This window comes from Gymnoscopelus microlampas (assembly GCF_963454915.1).
Source record: "Gymnoscopelus microlampas genome assembly, chromosome: 10".
Lineage (NCBI taxonomy): Eukaryota > Metazoa > Chordata > Actinopteri > Myctophiformes > Myctophidae > Gymnoscopelus > Gymnoscopelus microlampas.
The window spans coordinates 19307722-19328360 of record NC_139947.1 but is presented as its reverse complement, the minus strand read 5'-3'; the positions used below and the strand labels follow the sequence as shown (position 1 = coordinate 19328360).

The 20639-nt window shown below is 40.4% G+C and overlaps 1 protein-coding gene across 1 annotated transcript in view; it reads right to left on the bottom strand.

The window, feature by feature from the left end:
• Nucleotides 1-1318: 1318 nt before the first annotated feature.
• Nucleotides 1319-20639, bottom strand: part of prex1 (phosphatidylinositol-3,4,5-trisphosphate-dependent Rac exchange factor 1) — a 112950-nt gene continuing 93629 nt past the window's right edge. Inside the window, exons 28-40 of the mRNA XM_084070293.1 lie at nt 19924-20006; nt 18542-18632; nt 15242-15370; nt 14987-15028; nt 13056-13273; nt 11891-11993; nt 9508-9651; nt 6794-6908; nt 5888-5954; nt 4422-4597; nt 3933-4035; nt 3777-3844; nt 1319-3645 (exon numbers count right to left, since the gene is read on the bottom strand). Coding sequence (XP_083926419.1) covers nt 3603-3645; nt 3777-3844; nt 3933-4035; nt 4422-4597; nt 5888-5954; nt 6794-6908; nt 9508-9651; nt 11891-11993; nt 13056-13273; nt 14987-15028; nt 15242-15370; nt 18542-18632; nt 19924-20006 — 1382 coding nt within the window. The 3' untranslated portion in view covers nt 1319-3602. The remainder of the gene's footprint in view (nt 3646-3776; nt 3845-3932; nt 4036-4421; nt 4598-5887; nt 5955-6793; nt 6909-9507; nt 9652-11890; nt 11994-13055; nt 13274-14986; nt 15029-15241; nt 15371-18541; nt 18633-19923; nt 20007-20639) is intronic.

Here is a 20639-nt window from a genome sequence, read left to right as displayed (position 1 = left end):
GAACAATACAAATGGCCAGCTGTGGTGGAAAAAGTACTCACATTTTTTTACTTAAGTAAAAAGTATCAATACTGCAATGTAGAAATACTCTGTTACAAGTAAAAGTCCGGAATTCAAAATGTAGCCTACTTGAGTAAAAGTACGAAAGTATTGATATCAAAATGTAAAGTTTTACACAAAAAAAAGTTTTCACGTTTTCAAAAAAATCTTTTGGAAATAGCATATCTACAAGCTCACAATACACATTATAAGCTTGTAGATCGACTATTTTCAAATGGCCGAAATGTATATATGGCTGAAGTGGTTAATGCATGTTTTGTAATAACCAAAATCTACAAAGTAGCTAACTAAAGTTTTCAAATAATTGTAGTGGAATAAAAGTACAATATTTGCCTCTGAGGTGTAGTGGAGTAGAAGGAAAGCACAGTAAATTGAAAATTCTCCAAGTAAAAATACCTAAAAAAAACTGTACTTAACAGTACTTGAGTAAATATACTTAGTTACTTTACACCACTGATGGCCAGTATTAATTTATTCATTTGTAACTCAAGAGTGTGCATGATTTCATTTGTACACACTTACACACTTAGTTAAATCAACACTGAGAATTTTACTGCGAAGGAAGGCTTACATCTTCTGATGCAAGTCATACAATATTCATCAGCCTCCCTCTCCTCAGTCAGGATGTTTTTATGTTGTAGCCATGTCTTTACCACAGCCCTGCTTCAGCGATGCCAGGACAGCCTATACCTACCACATACTTCACACAGCCTGTCTCTGAATGTTGTTCAGCATGTAGGCTATAATAGGAAGAGACTGAAATGGAAGAGCTAAAATGTATTCTCTGCACACTCTCAGTGGATCAAATGAAGATCAATTGCAATCTAATTGCAAAATAGTAACCCAATACCCAGTGTGTGTGTGTGTGTGTGTGTGTGTGTGTGTGTGTGTGTGAAAGAGTGAGTGTGCACGTGCATGTTATGTTGGAGCTGTAAGTGTGCAACGTCTCTCGATAAACATTACATTATAACACTGTAATCAGGCCTACAGGCCTACTACACATAAATCCTTATCAGTGTTATATTAGTTAACTCTGAAAGTATACAAATGTCACAAATGGATAAATTAACATTGAGGAAGGATGAATACGAATCGAGTGCAATCAACCAAACCTAGTACATAATGTGCCGTTTGATCACACTGTGAAATCCTGCGTGTACAAATGTTACCAAATGGACGATACACTGTGTACAACAGGGTCTGGTGTGTACAGAGTAAAGACGGTCTGAGTACAGTACTTAATGTCATCAGACAAAAATCCTAGTTACTGTGAATATTTTATTTACTACCTGTTAAGGTTCAATTTAAAATGATGGATTTTAGAAAGATATTTAAAAAAAGAAAATTCTTTGTACAGTTATTTTCACGCAACATAAAATTACAACTAAAGTATGTACAATAACGAAACATTACAATAATGTCAATAAATGAATAATCAGTCACATACAGTATTTGCTTTCCAGGTACACCAACATTCTGAAATGACTTGACTTAAAACATAAAATTGTAAGAATCAATTAAGACCAAGTTAAGCGTAATAATGCATTCTGGTTTACGGGACTGTGCACAGCTAATATTAAGACGATTTTCTATTAAAATAAAAGTGCACAAGCTAATTAGCTGATTTATGATAAGATGTCAATGTGAAATATGAACATAATGGAGTTATATTCACCAGTGTACATTATAGCAGCCGTGGTCAGAGCGCTATAGGCTAATGTGGAGGGAATTTGTTTATCTGGGACCTGTCAAAATCTTTTAAATAAATAAAAAGGTCTGAATGTTTAGAGAAAGCAATATTTCAGCACAGATTCAATCTATATGCAAAGGCATTTTAACAGGCAAAAACATAAAACAATATTGTCAGTGAGGTTAGGCTTGTCCAAGAGAAACAGCTTCTCTTTGAATGTACAATCATCAATGCAAAACAACTTGAAATGTTTTACTATATTATGTCCATAAAAATAATCCAATTTAAATGAAAGCATTGCTCTGTTCCAACAAGGCATATACACCATATCCTATTTTTCCCTAGTAGACATCGTTACTGTTCTGTATATGAGAAAATAAACGTGTCAGTCAAAATAATAATATTCAAATGATCCCTTTCTTTATAATCATCCAGTCCTTTTTGCTTAGGCTTTACAGTCCTTTTTGTTACCCCTGAAACTTGATTGGATGAGTCATTGTGCTTATTTTGCCTAAAATACTACCATGCCAGGACAGCTCAAGATTTAAAATCAACTGTGAGAACAGCAAAGCATCAAGTCATCACCACGTCTGAGTCAACAGAAGGCATTCCTTCAACTAGCGCAATTAACAAATATATTAATAATTTAACAATGATTCATGACTTGCATATTAACAAACAAACACTCTATAGTTAGCTATAGCTTGATTTCCCCTGATTATGATATGCTAGCTTCCTCGTCTCTCCCTAGCACTCCCTGATGCTTAACACTTAAGGGTGATTCATGCTTAGTTGTGCGCCGGTGCACTGGAAATAGCCAATAGCTATAAGACTACAACGCGTGACAGTGCGGCGCGTTGTGAGCTTGTAGATCGGGTATTTTCGGTCGGCAACACGCCGCGCAACCAAGTACAAATCAGTCATTACTGATAGAATGAATCTTCATAGACATAAATAAAATAAACACGTAAGCAGGTAAGTCTTAAACATGGCATACATTGGCCCATTAAATACTGTTCTGTACGTAAGCTGGAATGGTCTTTTTTAAATTCTTTAATACTTGATAGAAGTGAGGAATAAAAATGCTCCTGCATAAATAACTATCCTTCTTATAGTGCAGCAATACAGTACTCAAACTAAACCTACAGTAATTGCACATTTACCGCATGCAATGGGCCGCGAGCGCCCATACCATCAATCTGTCCCATCCATCCCTGAATCCCCTACTTTCATTTACCTTCCTGCTATTGATGATATGATTCAATCAGCATTTTTCATCTACCTTGGTTAACCTGGTATTCAGTCCTGGACCATCCATTTGAACCCCCTGTTCTCTGGACTTGCAGTTCGGGGCATAAATGCATATTTGCTTTTAGAACAAGTAGTCAGCTACAGGTAGTTAAGTTAATCTAGTTAATAAAAGCTTCTTTATTAAGCCCTGTCCTCAAAACTGGCGCCTGCTCTCCACGCACGTTATCAAGATGTGGATGTTTAATGGATGTCCGCGATAAGTGGCCAGTCATTGATTGGTTATCGAGTCGTTAATATCAGCTTTAGTTTGTCCAGACACATTTTCTTATCGGACATCGGTTGGTTTTATATGCTATATGTAGATATTGCATAGAAAACTCTGGTGCTTCCATGTTGAAATGTTCCACGTATCAAGGGGGGGTGGGGGGGCTTTGCCAATGTGAACCTTGCCACTGTCGTCTCTTTGAGGGTAAGCGGCGAGTCTTCCTCCCCTCATGCCATCTTCCTCTCCACCCTCACCCGTGACATTCAAGTAAATGAGGCGTGTGTTGATCGATGATTTAAAAATGCACCGTCGAGTAAGACTGGAGCGATCCCTCCTTTAGAGATCTCCATCAGAAGGTGGTAAGCACAGCTTGAACAGCCTGCAGGAAGAGAAAAGACAATCATTCCTCCATCATTCAAGTCGAATGACGCATTTTCAGTTGAAAAGTGAGATGGCACTACTGTGCTCCCGCAGTACTCATTAGTACCAGAAGGTGGTTGTGTATGCTACCTTGGAGCTGAGGCAGGCATCTGTTCCATCACCTTGAGATTTTTCGCAGAGAGCTCCACTCTTGTCCCCTAGGAGATAATTTGTTAAAATTGTTTATTTAAAATCTCCAAATCAAATGCTCATTATTATTATTATTATTAAGCACACAGGTGTAACCTGTTTGCGCATGATATCCATGGTCTGCATGATGCAGCGGGGTATAAGTCCATGGTTCCTGGCCAGAATCATAGCCTGTTCCAGTGTTACACTTAAGGTACATCTGTAAAAGAACAAAGGACAAAAGTCAACGTGTACAGCTACAGTATCTCAAGAGATGATCAATTAGGATGCATATTAGTTCAGCGATGCATTACAAGCAACAGGCCTTTACCATGGCAGTCATATGGAAATTAAGTAGTAGGCTAGTAAATAAACACAGGTGTTACCAATTATACTATGGTGATTAAGGTTCCATTCCATTTAGTGTAGCAGAGCCTATAGCAGCACCCTGACTCTGTTTGACCTGAACAGAATGCTACCTTAATTAATATCATTGGTAATACCTGCGTTGAGCCTACTATTTCACGCCAAAAAGGTCAACACGTAAATCTTTATTTGAGCTCATGGTCCAGAGTTACAATATAAAAGCAGGTTCAGAAGGCTGACCTGTGCATGCCAGTGCCACACATGGTGATGTGGCAGGCTCCCAAGCGGTTGCACAGCTCCGAGGACACACACAGCACGCTGACCCCCGACGGGTGGCCCTGGGCACTGGGACGCACGTTCACGTAGGACTGCATCAGTCGACACAGGTCGTCCAGGGTGTTGAGGGGACGCAGTAGCTACAAAGCAGACAGCAGAGTGGAAGGTCTGAGCACTGTAGTCATACAGTAGGCTTTGTTCAGGCTGCAGTCAAATCCCATTTGAGTCTCAAAGCAAGCCGTATGATGGCTTGCTTTGAGTACCGCTAATGGCCGATATACAAGCTCATAATGCGTTGCACTGCAACATGTTGTGAGTTTATAGATTGGCTACTCTCTGCGAGTGACGCCGTGGTATATGAATTAGAAATCAGACAAATCTATTTTTTTTTAATCTGTTTTGATTAGTCTATTTTTGCTTTTCAGACTTGATAAATCCAATCGGATTCCAATCTGGATCCGGATTTGGGCTGCCGGTCTGACCATAGGCATAGGGAGGTAGGCAAAGAAAGAACATGTCCAAGAATAACTCAATGGGGGATTAGATTCTTTGATCAATGATTTTTTTCAGAGGAAGGTGATGTAAACTTGAGATTAAGACTCTAGATCTCAAGGCTACATTTCAAACTGTTTGGGAAATTCTATGTATACTACAGTTGCTTGAATCTATTTCCTCTAGAGTCAGTTTGAGGCACTAAAATTAATTCTACATTTGTCAAGTTTAGATGGAATCATTATTTTCATGTTTGTTGAAATTATTATGGAAGTGTCAGGGTTAGTTGTGGTTAATGAGGGAATGTGGACAAGCTAGCGGGGGTATTCCAGTGGAATACCAAGACACCAGTTCATCTTACTTTGGCAATGCTTGGTTGAAGGTCTCTAACTTCAAGGCCCAGTATCTGCGCTTGCATTTATATTCAGTCAAACAATCATGCATTATGTGGGCTTACATTACATATGTACAGTATAATGTCACATTACACACACACATCGAAACCTTGTATCTCCATATTTCAACTTTTTGTGTTTTTTCTTTTGTCAATGAATACTATTAATTCGTCCTACAAGAGCGTTCTGAGCTTGTAGTTGTAGCTACTTTCATTATTTTAGGAACGTGGAAAAGTGAAAGTGGTTAAGTGTGTCTGTGGGTTTTATAAAAATATTTAACCAACGAAAAGTATTATCAAAAGCTTGTGACTAAATAAGAATGAATAATTTCCATTTACTGAAAAGTAACAGTTTTGTACATACAAGGTTTCCGCCCGAAAGCGACGAGAAAAAACAACAACAAAAAAACATCCAATAATGTAACCAAGTGATAGTGGCAGAATCCATTAAAACAATATGTAATAATGAGGAAAAATGAACTGTAAAACTTAAAAAAATAATAATTACAAAACAGAGTATAACATATTGTGTATGTGTATTTACCTGGTCAATCTTCATAGCTGTTGTGTTGGAGTCTGTGGGGAGGTTGGACTTCTCCAAGTAGAAGGCCCTTTGGGACAGAAAAGACAGTTCTATTTACAGTCTTTTTTACAACCATTTGGCTTGGCTGAGACAATTTGTCTGCTCTGAGTCACTGTGTGTGAGAGCTGAGTCATGTAGTGTGTACTGGAGAGCACGTTTCTGCTACACCAAGGGCCTTTTAGCTAATTAACTCGCTAATCCATCATTAGCATAGGAGCTGACTGTGACTTTCTCTTAGCTTCAAGTATTGCTTTTTAAGGTTTTTCAAGGCGCGAGTCACTTTTCACCTAATTAAAAGCGGTTGCTTGAAATAACAACAAAAATGAATCATCATCTACTAGTATTTTGAACAAAACAGGGTCTAATAACACTGCGGCTTCCATCTGGATCTCGTCCATGACATCAGTCATCTAAGATGTCAGTACTATGACATCAATCATCTATGATGTCAGTACTGTGACATCAGTCATCATATGATGTCAGTACTATGACATCAATCATCCATGATGTCAGTCATCCACTCAGCTATGATGTAGAGGTTTACCTCTGAGCAAAATAGTTTAACCCCTAAAAGCCCCCCCCCCCCCCCCCACCCGTTCTCATCATGACCAACTGAGCATCCATAAGCTGGGTGAAGCTGAACCCGGGCCCCAATACATGACTTTAGTATTATGCTTATAAGATAAATGTTTCTTGTTTTATTTAGAAAAATATATATCAGTCACAAAATCTGTTATCAGTGGTCTAGGACTCTCCAAAATTGGGTTTGGCATCAGATCCAAAAATCTGGCATGGGTCGGGCCCTCGTCTATAGGCTACATACAGTACAGTACAGTACATGATGCAGTGCAGTGATGTGTAGTTTACCTGAGTCTACGGTAATAGGCCTTGACTCTCTCTAGTGACACAGCATTGGTACGTTGCTGGAACTCCTCCATGTCAATGTAGTTCTGCTGGGACACGCCTTCCGCACGCTCCAGACCTGTGACATAATGTATACAGTATGTTTAGTTTTAGAGAACCTGGCACATGCTAATGCCTCACTTAAAAGACGTAATGCTGTCACTAGCCGAAAAGAACAGGCAACACGCACGATGCATTGTTAGTTCTAAGATCAGTTCTTTCCAGCAAGCAGCACCGTTGCGAAACGGATTATAAATTAAGCTTAAGGGTTCATTTATACTTTGTCAGACAACAAAAACAACCGATTTTCAACTGGAAACCATAAGTAACACACACAAACAAATGCACACACTCTTCAACACACTCTCCATACTGCTCCCAAACTGCAGTCCATGCAGAGTGCCAGTAGGTGGCACTATATTTCTATTTATCCTATATCCTCCTTTGCTATTTGTGTTGCACCACTCACTGAAGCACCTACAGTGTCTGTATGGACAAAACTAATGTTCCCATAGCAGCTGGTCCAATATGAAAGATTCATGGTTTGCTATCAGATAGGAATGATGATATCATCCAGTCATACAAGCTGAACACAGGTCAAAGGAAAACAACCAGGAAGGCTTCAATAGAGCTCAATTTCAACGGCCCATAGTGGCCTAATTAAGAATGAAGTCATTTAGAAATGGTTATATTTATTTATTTTTCCTTTATTTATAATTATAACATCCCCAGTGAAGTTTACAGTTTCAGTACACTGATGTCATTTTGGACAATTTATTGTTAAACTGTATGCAGTAATATTGATTGATTGAAAAGTTTATTAGACAGAAACGTAAACAGCACACGGTACAGTCGGACATTTGAGCTAAAAGGATAACACAAAAAAAGTCCTGAGGATTGTTTCCATTGTGGTCCTATTATATCCTGCCTTCATTTTATTCTTTTACACGTGTTTGATAAGCATATTTGAGGGATCATTGTAAGAAAGGTGTTGCATATACATAAAAGCACACATTTTATACAATATAGTCAGGTTGTAGAATTGACAGTGTAGCTCACTCAGGAACCTGACAGTGTTGGAATGTTACTATCCATGCACATCAGTGAGGCTGTCACGATCATGACATTTTCATGTCATACAAATTGCGACTAAGGACTTAATTGTGTTTTTGGCATTGGACATTGGAGCATATAAAGTAAATCTGTATGTGTATATCGTGGCTGTATTTTAAAAACACCTCACAAAAGTGATCAAGGAAGTCAATCAAAGAATACGATTTTTGGGCAGGATTTCCCCTTTTGTCAACAAAAGCGCTCTGAAGACTCTAGCTGGAGCCTTCATTCAATGCCATGTTGATTATGCGCACCTCTTGGTAGTCCAACATCTCAATGACACTAAAAATTAAGCTTCAGACCCCCAAAACCCAAAACTCCCAAAAGACGACCACTTCTCGGCCTTAAAGCCCATGACCCATCTAATTCAAACACACTTTGCTGGTTTGGGATGGCTCAGGGTAGAAGACAGGGTTAAGCAAGTATCACTGGGATTGGTATTAAGTGTGAAATGTGAAGAGACAGTCAAAGAGACAGTGCCCTCAATACCCTCATGCCTGTCGAACTACACACCCACAGCCACAACACTAGAGCAGGGGTTCTCAACCTTTTCAGGCCGCGACCCCCAAAATAATGATATTATTTTCCGCGACCCCCCGCGTGCACGCGCGCGGTCCCGTTCGCGCGCGCGAAGGTTATTTAATTATAATAGGTTATTTGATCATTTTTTATTATCAAAACATTTTTGCAAAAAGTGGGTAAATTGAGTAAATTAACTGATAAAACATGAATTAATGATAACATAAAAAAATATTTTGTTAAAAAAAAAAAAAAAAAAAAACTTTTTTTTTTTTTTTTTTTTTTTTTTTAATTCACAAAAAAATCTGGCGACCCCCCCAAATTATTTGGCGACCCCTCTGGGGGTCGCGACCCCCAGGTTGAGAACCACTGCACTAGAGGAGCGACCATGATCTGGTACCACCCAAATTTAGAACAAACATGGGAAAGTTCTCATTCTACTGCTCTGCCACCAAAATGTGGAATGCCCTGACACCATCCATTAGACTATGTGTAACACTGGTTCCTTTCAAAATTGGCCTGAAACATCATCCATCAGGAGACCACAAGGGGAGATAAATGTAATTTTCCCATCTCTTTTGTACATACTGTATAGTGTTTGTATTTGTTGATGACATGTATTATTGTGTTGATTTTGTATGCTATGTGATGAATTGAATACATAGGACCACAATGGAAACAAGTCCCTGGGACGGTTATCCTTTTAGCTTTAACCCATTAAAACCGGGAAAGCATCCGTGTCATTTTAGATTTTTGTGTTGGCTATTCAAAAATGTTCAAAAATAGCAGATCCACAAGCTCACAGTGGGTCACTTTGTGCTGCGCTGCGAGCTTGTACATCTGCTATTTTTGAACATTTTTGAAAAAGGGTATTTGTTTTTCAAATCTTGAAAGTGTAAGAACTACTGATTTAGAAGGCATTTAATGGCAGTTAAGGCAGTTAATGGCATTAATTAAAAGCACTTACTGTACCACGTGCTGTTTACATTTCTGAATGAAAAATAAAGTATTCAATCAATCAGAATCAATCAGCGAGGCTCACTCACCCCTGGTGAAGAGCACAGTGTGCAGCTTGAGGCTGCCTCCGTTCTGCAGCCGACTGGGCAGCTCACTGAAGTGACAGCTGTCCATGAACATGGTCACCTGCAGGGCCTGTCTGCTGCCCTCCACCTGGTAGCACACCGGTGTGTCTGACACACACACACACACACACACACACACACACACACACACACACACACACACACACACACACACACACACACACACACACACACACACACACACACACACAGAAGCATACAAACAAACACATGTTCAGATGACTTTGTTATTGTGTATCATTTAACACTTGGGGTGCCAGAGTTTTATTAAAAAAGTGTACGGTGAGTGCCTGGATTTTTAACCATTTTTTAACCTTTTTCAAGTAGTCACAAAATATTTTCAGTGATCACCGTCCTCACGGTGATCCCCTCATTACACACATAGAGGTCTCGTACAATCGGGGGGGGGGGGGAATTAAAAACATTCGGTAATCCGTTCCATAGTTGCAGTCAGTTGAAAATAGTCAAAAATACACCAGGAAGTGGATTAAAGTCTAAATCTTCGAAAAATCATATCTCCTGTTTTTTTCTTTTTTTTTCAAAAAACGTATATATACGGTTTTGGCACTCGACGTCAGTTTTTGAAAAGAAGTATATATACGGTTTTGGCACCCAATGTGTTAATAGGTCACTATTAGGTCATTATCTTTTTTTACACTTCATTAACATTATAACTTTTTATTCCTTACATTCGATGATGTACTATTGCATTTTGTAGTATACCGTGGTATTATGTTGGATATTACTTGACACCAGTCTGGTGGAGTCTGGTGGCAGTTTAAAGGAAATTAAACTCCCAGATTAATTTCCTTCCCGCCCGCCCCACTAGTTTAGAGATGAGTTGACAAAGGGACCGTCCCCACCCAGATAACTGACTGTCTAATGAGGGCGTCAACGATGATGACATTTCCTCAGGCAAACGTCAGAGGAAACAAAAAAAAAAGTCTGAGTAGAATGATACTGAAGATTTCTACTAGCAGGGTCACCATTGAGTCAGATCTAGAGTATGAAATATTATTGGTTGCACACTGGCCATAACTGGTAAAAAAAAAAAAAAAAAAAAAAAAAAAAAACAGGAATGCAGTGTTTCAGCATGGACAAGTTATTCATATCAATTAACAACTATATAACTCAAGTGAAAGTGAATGAATGTGTGCCGTTTATGCAAGTGGATGTGGATATTCTTCTTCTTGCTTGCCTGAGTGCACAGTATGTACAGTATGAGCATGTTGCCTGCAAGCTATAGTTGCCTGCAAGTGTTTATGTGACTACATGCATGGCGTGCGCTCTGCTAGTGTCAATACCATTACCCACTTCTGTTGACTGACATTCACTAAGCTGGCAAATAGCAAACCCTTCTCCACAGCTTTGCCTTGCAACAGAAGTGCATCTTGTGCATTTGCTTTAAAGAACAATCAATGCTGCTGGCTATTTGGAAGCTGCTGGAGAAAAAAAAAAAGATTGAGGATTCTGTGGTCCTTTATATCAGTTGGTTTGGTCCTGTTTTAGCCAGTGGTGTGTTCTACCAGTATACGCTGTATACGCAGTATACTCAAACCGAAATTTAAAAAAAAATAGTACACCCTCTGTAACCACAATAATTCATTCTGTGACCGCACGTGTATACGTGCGCATGCACGTGCCGTGCGCGAGGGAATAATTATGGTATACCGTCTGAAAAAACCTAGACTACAGCTCTGGTTTTGGCCAAGGTCAAAGACGGAAATAGCCAGGTGATGAAGCCCTCGTACCCATTGTCATGTAAACTAGGTAGGAAGCCAAGGGCAATGACTCGTACAAGATGATTTATGGAGCCTGTATGACGTTGCTTATTGTTTCCATTAGAAAACATGGAAAATCCAATTTATAAAATGACCGATAGAACTTCAACACCAACAGTAGCATGCGTCACGTAATGGAACTGTTATTTAATGTTGAGCTCCTACTGCATCGCCAGCATTGGCTTACAGCACAGGTTTTCAATGTGGGGGCTACATACTGTAGTATATCATCACTGTCGGGCGGCGGGAAACCGTGTACCTACAATATGTGTCATACCGTTAAGTTCCAGGAAATTATAAAAAAAGAACCTACGTTCCAATTTAGCCAGTCTTTTTAAATAGTTTTCATTGGTTAAATGTTTATAAAACCCACAGACAGAATTAACCACTCACCGCGATGTGAGCTTGTAGATCTGATATTTTTGCTACTTCTGTGTGGTATTATTTTATGACAAAGTAGGGCATTCATTTACAAAAAACAAACAAACATTCAAACAGTTTGAATGGGACTCAACAAAAAAATATTTGTTACTTTAGTCTCTTACTTGCAACTATATATTCATTCACTAGTGGTCTGAAGAACACTGAGATTTTATCCAGATCCAACAGAGCTGCTTTGGTGTCCTCCAGCATGGTCCTTTCTTCCTTCTACAAGAGGAGAGAGACGAAAAGAGCTCTTATGAGTGTTAATTTAAGAGTGTACAATACATTTGTACACTCTCAGAATTACTGTAAATGAACACTTTGTGTTACTTATTTTTTTCACAGGAACATATTCTGGCCCATGAGGGATGGGCCACGAGGTGGCATGACACTTAAATAAAATAATTCATTCATTCATTCATATTCTGGGCATCTCATAATAGGCGAACATTAGGCTGAAATAGGCGAACCACGTGTTGAAACGCGATACTTTGTGAGCTTGTAGATATTTTCACTATTAACGTACAATGAAGTGTAGCTTTTAAGTGGTTAAAGGTAGGGTAAGTGAGATATTTTGTTAATGTCTTTGTTAAAATAATCATTGCTGTAGAGTGTTTGTTCAGTAATAGTCTCATTTCTGTGTGTCATCACTTCCAATTTCACGTTTAATCTGTATCCTGTCCGAGTTCTCTCTCCTGATTGGATAGAATTGGTATACCGACCTGAAAATGCATTTTCTGTTTAAAAAAGAGCCAATCTGGGAACCCATCAGCAAAACTAAGCTGAATCTGCCTTGAGAGATTAATAAAGAGCTGGAGAGAAATGGAGACTCCTGTTATTGAACAAACACTCTATAGCAATGAGTACTATCGGAATATAGAGCTATTCAAAATATAACTTTAATGCCTTGCTCAAAAGGACTGATGATAGTTGATGTATACTTCCTATGAAGCCCATGTCTATAATCAATTATAAACAATGCATTATGATCTGTTTCGAACACTACAATTATAGTTATAAGCACTTATAAATACACACAATACTTTATAACACTAATCAAAACTTTAAATTATCACCAGTAAGCATATCTTCTTTTAACCACATGAACCATAGCATCCCAATTCTGGGCATGATAACACATTATACAGACATGGGCTTCATAGAAAGTGTCATGCCTAATTTATGCTCCATTGTACGATGGCGCCACCGACCGAAAATATTTTCGCTCTGCAACTCCGTTGTGGGACGAAATATGAATAAGGCTTTAGCCAGATGTGTGTCCCTCACCACGTGCAGTGACAGCGTGGTCTGGAAGTGCAGCAGGACCCCGATGACGGAGATCTGCTCCAGCCACTTGCGGCTGGTCTCCTTGCCGTCCTCCTGGTACTCGCCGGCGTTGTTGAAACGCCCGCGCAGCGCCGTCAGCAGCTGCTCGGCCAGCGTGCACAGGGCGCCCGTCGCCGCCTGGCAGAAGATCACATCTCGCCGCAACTGGAGAGACGTGTCTGTGGGGGTTGGGGGGTTGGGGGGGTGGGGGGGGGGGGGGGGGTGACATGGAGAGAGGGACGGGGGAAGAGAAAACGGAAAGGAAGAGACGGTGAGGAAGGGTTTGAAAGAGGGATGGGGTGTGGCTTGTGTAGGGCTGCTACTATCAATTATCTTCTTGGAGATTATTCTATCGATTAATTGAATCATCGAGAAGTGTGTTTTGGGGGATAATTAAAAAACAATATATATATCCACGAATCAACGTGAAAAAAATCTATTCGATTTTTATAATCGAGTATATTTCAATTTGTCTGATTAACCATTAGCTGTCTCATGCTATTGTCATCATGCAACACTGTCAAATTAACCATTAGCTGTCTCATGCTATTGTCATCATGCAACACTGTCAAATGACAGCTATAAATCAGGCTCTCCATTTCTCATCTCACCTGCATCCGCTTCGCAGTCGGTTTGTCTAGACTTCATCACCGGAGTGTAATCTCATCATATACCCATCTACTGTACATGTCAACTCTAAGACCCTACAGTGCGTGACGAGGAGATCGCAACCTTTGCATTCTATGCAGACATGGCCCCAAGGTCCATTATGTTCTATTAGCCTGGAGCCCCGAAGAGGATAGCACCCATTAACTACCACCATATGAGTACCCATTAACTACCACCATATGAGCACCCATTAACTACCACTATGAGCACCCATTAACTACCACTATGAGCACCCATCAGTGTTCATTTTGTTGACTAAGACAAAGACTAAAAGACTAATATTTTTGATATTTAGTCGACTAAGACTAAACAATTTCAGATGACTAAATAGTACTAAAACTAAAGGGTGTGTTATTCAAAAGACTAAATCAGAATTTGCTGTCAAAATTAACACTGGCACCCATTAGCTACCACCATATGAGCACCCATTAACTACCACCATATAAGCACCCATTAACTACCACCATATGAGCACCCATTAACTACCACAATATCGTTGCTGTCGGGTGGAAACTTTGTACTGTATGTCCATGTACAAAACCGTAAAAAGTTAGAATAAGGAGATACAAGGTTTATAGCCGATGGTAACGACATGCTACTCTGCACATGTTAAAGTGTTTCCTGCACGGTTCCTTGTTTTGTACGCAGTAAAACCCTAAGTGGTGATTAACTCTGACAGTATAAAATCTGACCTGTAAGGGATTTACTGTGTGCAATGCACACTTAACCACATGTTAACTAGCGTCCCTATTCTGGGGGCGAACATTCGACGAAAATAGCTCAACACAAGCTTGCGAGCTTGAGCTTGTAGATAAGAGATTTGGTGAAGAGGGAACAAAGGAGCTGCCATAGAGTAGTATTAGCCCTGGGGGTCACCGGTCAACTAATTATACAGGGTTTAAGTGGTTAATCAACCATGCCCCTATAGACAAAAGTCCAGGATGTAGTCCTTTTTTCTCCTCCTCTTTTTTTAAATTTGATTTAGAGTAGGCAATTATTTTCACCCCTTTTTTTTCTCCCAATTTAGTCTTTATGCCAATTAACCCTCCCCACACATTTCTGTGTTGCCACTGCTGTTCGCGGCTCGCCTGCCAGTGAGGATTCAGAGTGACATACAGACACATCATTCAAGACAGAGTGACATACAGACAAACTATTCAAACAACGTGATGTACAACCATCATTCAGAGTGACATACAGACACATCATTCAGACCGACGTACCTGTGCACTTGAGCAGAGCCAGCAGAAGTTGGTTCTTTCCATCTGAAGAGGTAGAAACAAGACATTAGGAATTACATTGTCACTGTCGGGTGGGAAAATTGTATGGCCAAAACAGTAACTTTTATCATTTAGCCACAAGCTCGTACTACTTTTCAAAAATACATACACGTTTTCAGCCCGACAGTGACAATATCACAATAGGTGTGTGCATAATGCGTGAGTGTGTGCGAGTGTGTTTTACATTTTTTCACTAACCATCCACAAATCTCTGTAAGTTGTCCACCAGAGTCAAGATGGAAATGGGAAGGTTCCAAGGGTCCTCCTGGATGTTCTTGTGGATGATGGAGCGACAACCTGCCGTCCAATCCTCATTGTGCCGGAACTCTGTTCACATATATCCCACACTGCTTGAGCATGTGTCTGTGTTTGTGTGTATGGGTGTGTGTGTGTGTGTGTGTGTGTGTGTGTGTGTGTGTGTGTGTGTGTGTGTGTGTGTGTGTGTGTGTGTGTGTGTGTGTGTGTGTGTGTGTTCCCATACTTGTGAGGGCCATTATGTCCCCAAAAGTATAGTGGAATTTTAGTAACAGATATTGTGAGGAACATTTTCCTGGTCCTCACAAGAAAAATGGTTGTTTTATGGTGAAAAAAATAGTGTTAGGCTTACAATTAGGAAAAGATTCATGGTTGGGGTTAGGGTTGGGATTAGACATTTAGAGGTTAGGTTTAGGGGTTAGGGTTGGAGTTAAGCCCGATTTATTCGTAGTGTTGTGAACTGAAAATAGCCGATCTACAAAAAATAGTGACACGTGTGACACTCCCATGCAAGTCTAATTCAGGCTTCAGGGATAGGGTTAAAAAGGGCACCAAAAAACTGAAGGAGCGAGTGCATTCTCCGGCAGTGGCGTCAGACGCGGCGTCGCCGGTAACTGCCGACAACAGCCGCGGCAGTGTTTCCTCGTCCGCGGCAGTAGGCCTGCTGTTGCCGAAGTTATCTGCTGTTGCCGAAGTTATCCCCGCTTATCCCCCCCCACGCCCCAGGTGTCACTCATAATAATGTATAAATAAATAATAATTGAATATTAAAACAAGCAGTCACGTCATTTTTGCCCATGGAAATAATATCAAAACCCCGAAGTTACCGCCTGTGTCATAAACCCCCCCATAATAGTAACTCATAATAATGTATGCTTGTATAACGACCCCTCTATAACTCTCTCTCAATGGCGCTTGCCGAGACCGGCAACTGCCGCAGCAACGCAGCGCGCTCCCGGACTAATCCGCGGCACTGCCACACGGACTGGCAGTGGAAAGGCAGTAGGCCTGCGCCGGCCACTGTTGCCGAAGTTATCCACGTGTGTCAACCCCCCCCCCCCCCAGGTGTCACTCATAATAATGTATAAATAAATAATAAATAATAATTTAATATTAAAACAAGCAGCCTGCGGAAATAATATTAACCCCCCCCCCCCCCCCCCCCCCCCCCCCCCCCAATGATTCGACTCAGCTATTATAGGAGCTAGGCCTATATATAGCTATTATACTATCGGTCAGCCCAATGTTTGAGGCGTGACTGCTTAAATAGCCTAGTTATGGCCCATGTTAATAAAACTCACTCAATTGGTGCATGTGAGGTTTTCGGATTTAGGAAGAACCAGTAGAATAGCCTATAATAAAAAATGGTATACTAACTCATAATAATGTATGCTTGTATAACGACCCCTCTATAACTCTCTCTCAATGGCGCTTGCCGAGACCGGTATATATGGTATATATAATAAAAGTCCAGGGCTAGTTAGTATAAGATGGTTGGGCAAGCAAGCACATTTAGCTAGTTCCTCTATTATTATTATACTGACAAACAGTGAATGATTGAGGGACAGCCAGCGAGCCTTCTCGCATGATTGATCAGACAGCCCAATGTTTGAGTCAACAGTACTCCACTACATGCCTACTGGAACCTCAATACAAAGCATATCTTTTGCCCGTGGAAATAATATTAAAACGCTATAATGTAATGCTTGTATAACGTCCCATGTGTATTGTATTATAATCATTATCATCACATTATTTTCATTTTATCTTCCTTTAGTGAATTTATATTACAACGGGGGAGGGAGGGGTATATTGTGAGTATTAATCCAGTGTGCGCACCCGCTGGATGTATTCTCACTTCAGACACACAAAGCCTAGTTACTATTGCAGTGTAGTGTAGTAGTAATAATAATAATAATAATCATAACAATTAAGTTAGTCTTTCATTGGTCAGCAAATATTGGCCTCACCTGGGACATTGGTAGCACCCGTCCGTCCAGAGCATTTAAAAAAGCGCACAGCACAGGTAAAAAGGGATTTTCCAAGATTTTCCAAGTGCGCCTGGCGAGTCTGTCCTAATAAGGCAAAAAGTCACTATGCAACACTCCCCTGAAAAGAGATTTGCAGGAACACCATGGGCCGACGGTTCTAATCCCCGTTTGATGCATGTCCAATACAAATTGCACACATCAAACAGAAATGAGCAGAGCCACTATGCCTAAATTCAATCTATGCTGACACTGACGAAGGCTGGATAGCCGGAACGTTTGTTTATTTGACAAAATAATAAAAGAGGAAACACACTCTTGCCACTCTGAGTGCGACCCATTACCTTTATAAATGTTGTGTGCCGCTAACATTTATTTATTAAAATGTATAATGTCCTCATAGAAAGTGATGAATCTCCTGTATTTTTGCTTGAGAAGCAGGGCCTCTCTGTCTCTCTGTCTCTCTCTCTCTCTATATATATATATATATACATGTGTATTGTAGAATATCTTAGACGAGTAAGCACTCCACCAAGGTGAGCTAAACACGAATCCATGAATATTAAGTCGCCGAAAAGCACACATCCCCACCGCAATAACTTGCATTTTAATAGAGCTGTCCACAACCTCGGTGCTGAAACTAAATCAATGAAGAGGTATGGAGTAATTAAAGGAACATAACAAATAAAAAATAACTTAATGGTGGAAAGTCCAACTGTTGAACACTCCTCTGTTCATAAAAACGTAAGCTACAATAAAAAAAGTACAAGTAGTTAAAGATCAAATTGACTCGACGATTCAAATCCAGTTGAAATTGATGTGTTAATGTGCTTCAATCAATGTGCCCATCAGTTATCAGAGGCCTGTCACAACCATTAATTAACAACAGTCCTGCATTCTTTATTTTGGAGTGCCACAACACACAAGGATAACTTCGGCAACATCGGCCGACGCAGGCCTACTGCCGGTCCGCTGCCGGTTTGTGCGGCGGTGCCGCGGATTAGGAAACACTGCCGCGGCTGTTGTCAGCAGTTACCGGCGACGCCGCTACCGGAGAATGCACTCGCTCTCCCTCCCAAAAAATAGGGTGAAAATGACATTTATAATATTGCGGCGCTACAATGTTGATGTCCTCTCAAGTATAGTAATACAAACATACGTGTGTGTGTGTGTGTGTGTGTGTGTGTGTGTGTGTGTGTGTGTGTGTGAGTGTGAGTTTGCGTGTGTGCACGTGCATGAGTGTGTGCATGCGTACCTGGCTGACTGTGTTCGGGATCAAAGTGTTTGGTTTCCTCACAGGCCTTGGTCATGACAGGACCTTTGAGTAAACAGTTGATGGAATCCACCTGCGCGCGCACACGCACACACACACACACACACACACACGTAAGTCTGATTTATACTTGATCATACGCCCGCATCACGTGGCAGAAATAGCCGATGTACAAGCTCAAAAAGCGCTGCATGCGACACTTTGTGAGCTTGTAGGTCTGCTATTTAAAAACATTGCAGATGACATACCCAAAAAGGAACACCAGGTTGAAAGCGGTTAACCACTTAAACCCTATACACTTAATTGACCCGAATACCCCGTCCTTTTTTCCTCTACACCAAATATCTTCACCAAAAATAGCTCATGTACTATTTTTGCCACAGAATAGGGACATTATGGTTCATGTGGTTAAAACCACCGCCTTCCTTAGTTTCCTGTCAAACGCACACAGACGTGCACCCGCATTCTGACTACCTCACTACATCCCAAATGGCTTCTGGCTGCAGTCAGAACAAACAACATGTTAAAGAGGCAATTAGCACGCAGGGAAGCTACAGGAGTCAAACACAGAGGAAGTCTTTTGGGCCAAAGGGAATTGAATGCTGGCTAGAGGAGGTGGATGGGTGTCCTGAACTGAGAAAACTGACTGCATATCAGTTATGCATGTGTATGTCAGAAAGACAGAAAACCAGAGAGACGCACGGGTGATTTATGTTTACTTAGTTGAGTGCCGGTGTTGTGCACCGAACAAGCTGATCTACAAGCGCACAATGCATTGCAGCATAACGCACTGTGAGCTTGTAGCTCTGCTTTTTCCGGTGCACCACACGGCGCACATCCAAGTATCAGGCAAAATGAGTGATAGCCTTAAGTAGCCAAACAATCAGAGATCCACGCCTAAATTCAATGAATGAGCTAAAAACAATTTGGAAATGTGAAGAATTACTGCTTTGTAGTCCCATACTGGAATGGAACCAGGATTGGTTTTCAAAGCAGTACAGTAGGTTTGTCTGCGGCCATTCTTGCTGCTGTTCTAGCCCATATACACTTGTCACAAGACATACGTATCAGTAGGCAGAGATCTCTAATTGTCTGGCTATGTGAGAATTGAGTGAGGTCGAGGGAGAAAACCAGGATGCTAACCAGAAGATACTGTAGATGACAGCACCAGATAACTCATCACCATGGTAACGCCCTCATGTGTTTGTGTGTTTGTGTTTTTTACAACACATCCCATGACAGCATTGCTACCAAGGAACCAAAACCAATGAATTTCAATGAACTATTGAGTCCTCACATACAGTATAAAATAATAATACAAATCTTGAATCTTGAACAATACCAGGTTGCTGGTGAGTTTTTACCTGGTTGAAAAGGTGTTCCAGGCATCCATGCAGTTTATCCTGTTTATCTGAGGAGATCCTCATGTCACAAGGTAACTCGTCCCCTAGAAGCCCAGTGACAGAGTCAATGAATAAGTGATGAAACGTCTGAATAATACAGAAGCACTAAACAACGAAGTAAAAAGAATAAAACAAATATGAGCAAACAAAACTATGCAAGATGAGAAGTTATACAACCAAGATGTACTTTTGCTTGAAATTAGCTTTGAATCAAATAAAAGGCTAACATTTACATTTCAAGAATCAAGGTAGTTTATTAGTCACAACTCATTCAGGTACAAGCAGTGAAATGCAAGATCTTGTTTGGATGGTGTAGAATCCTCTAGCTAACGGACCACCCACCACTAGAGCACTGGCTTATTACATTTTATATCACAATTGTGTTATTGGTTTGTGTGTCCGGTACAGTCTATGTGGTTCACCAAACAAAGAGTTAGAGGGATGCATTGTTTGTTTGCTGGTTACAGTTGACTTTTTCACATGACACTGAAATGACATTCATTGGATTCTGGTTCACCGGAATCTTTTTTTTACTTTGCCATTGAGGACTTGAGTAGAATGTCAATATTCATTTACTCTACTGTTACGGTGCTCTGGATAAGAACAACTAATTAAAATATACTAGAAATACTGCATTACGGTTGTACAGTATGCTTCTGCCAAACAGTTTCAGTTTA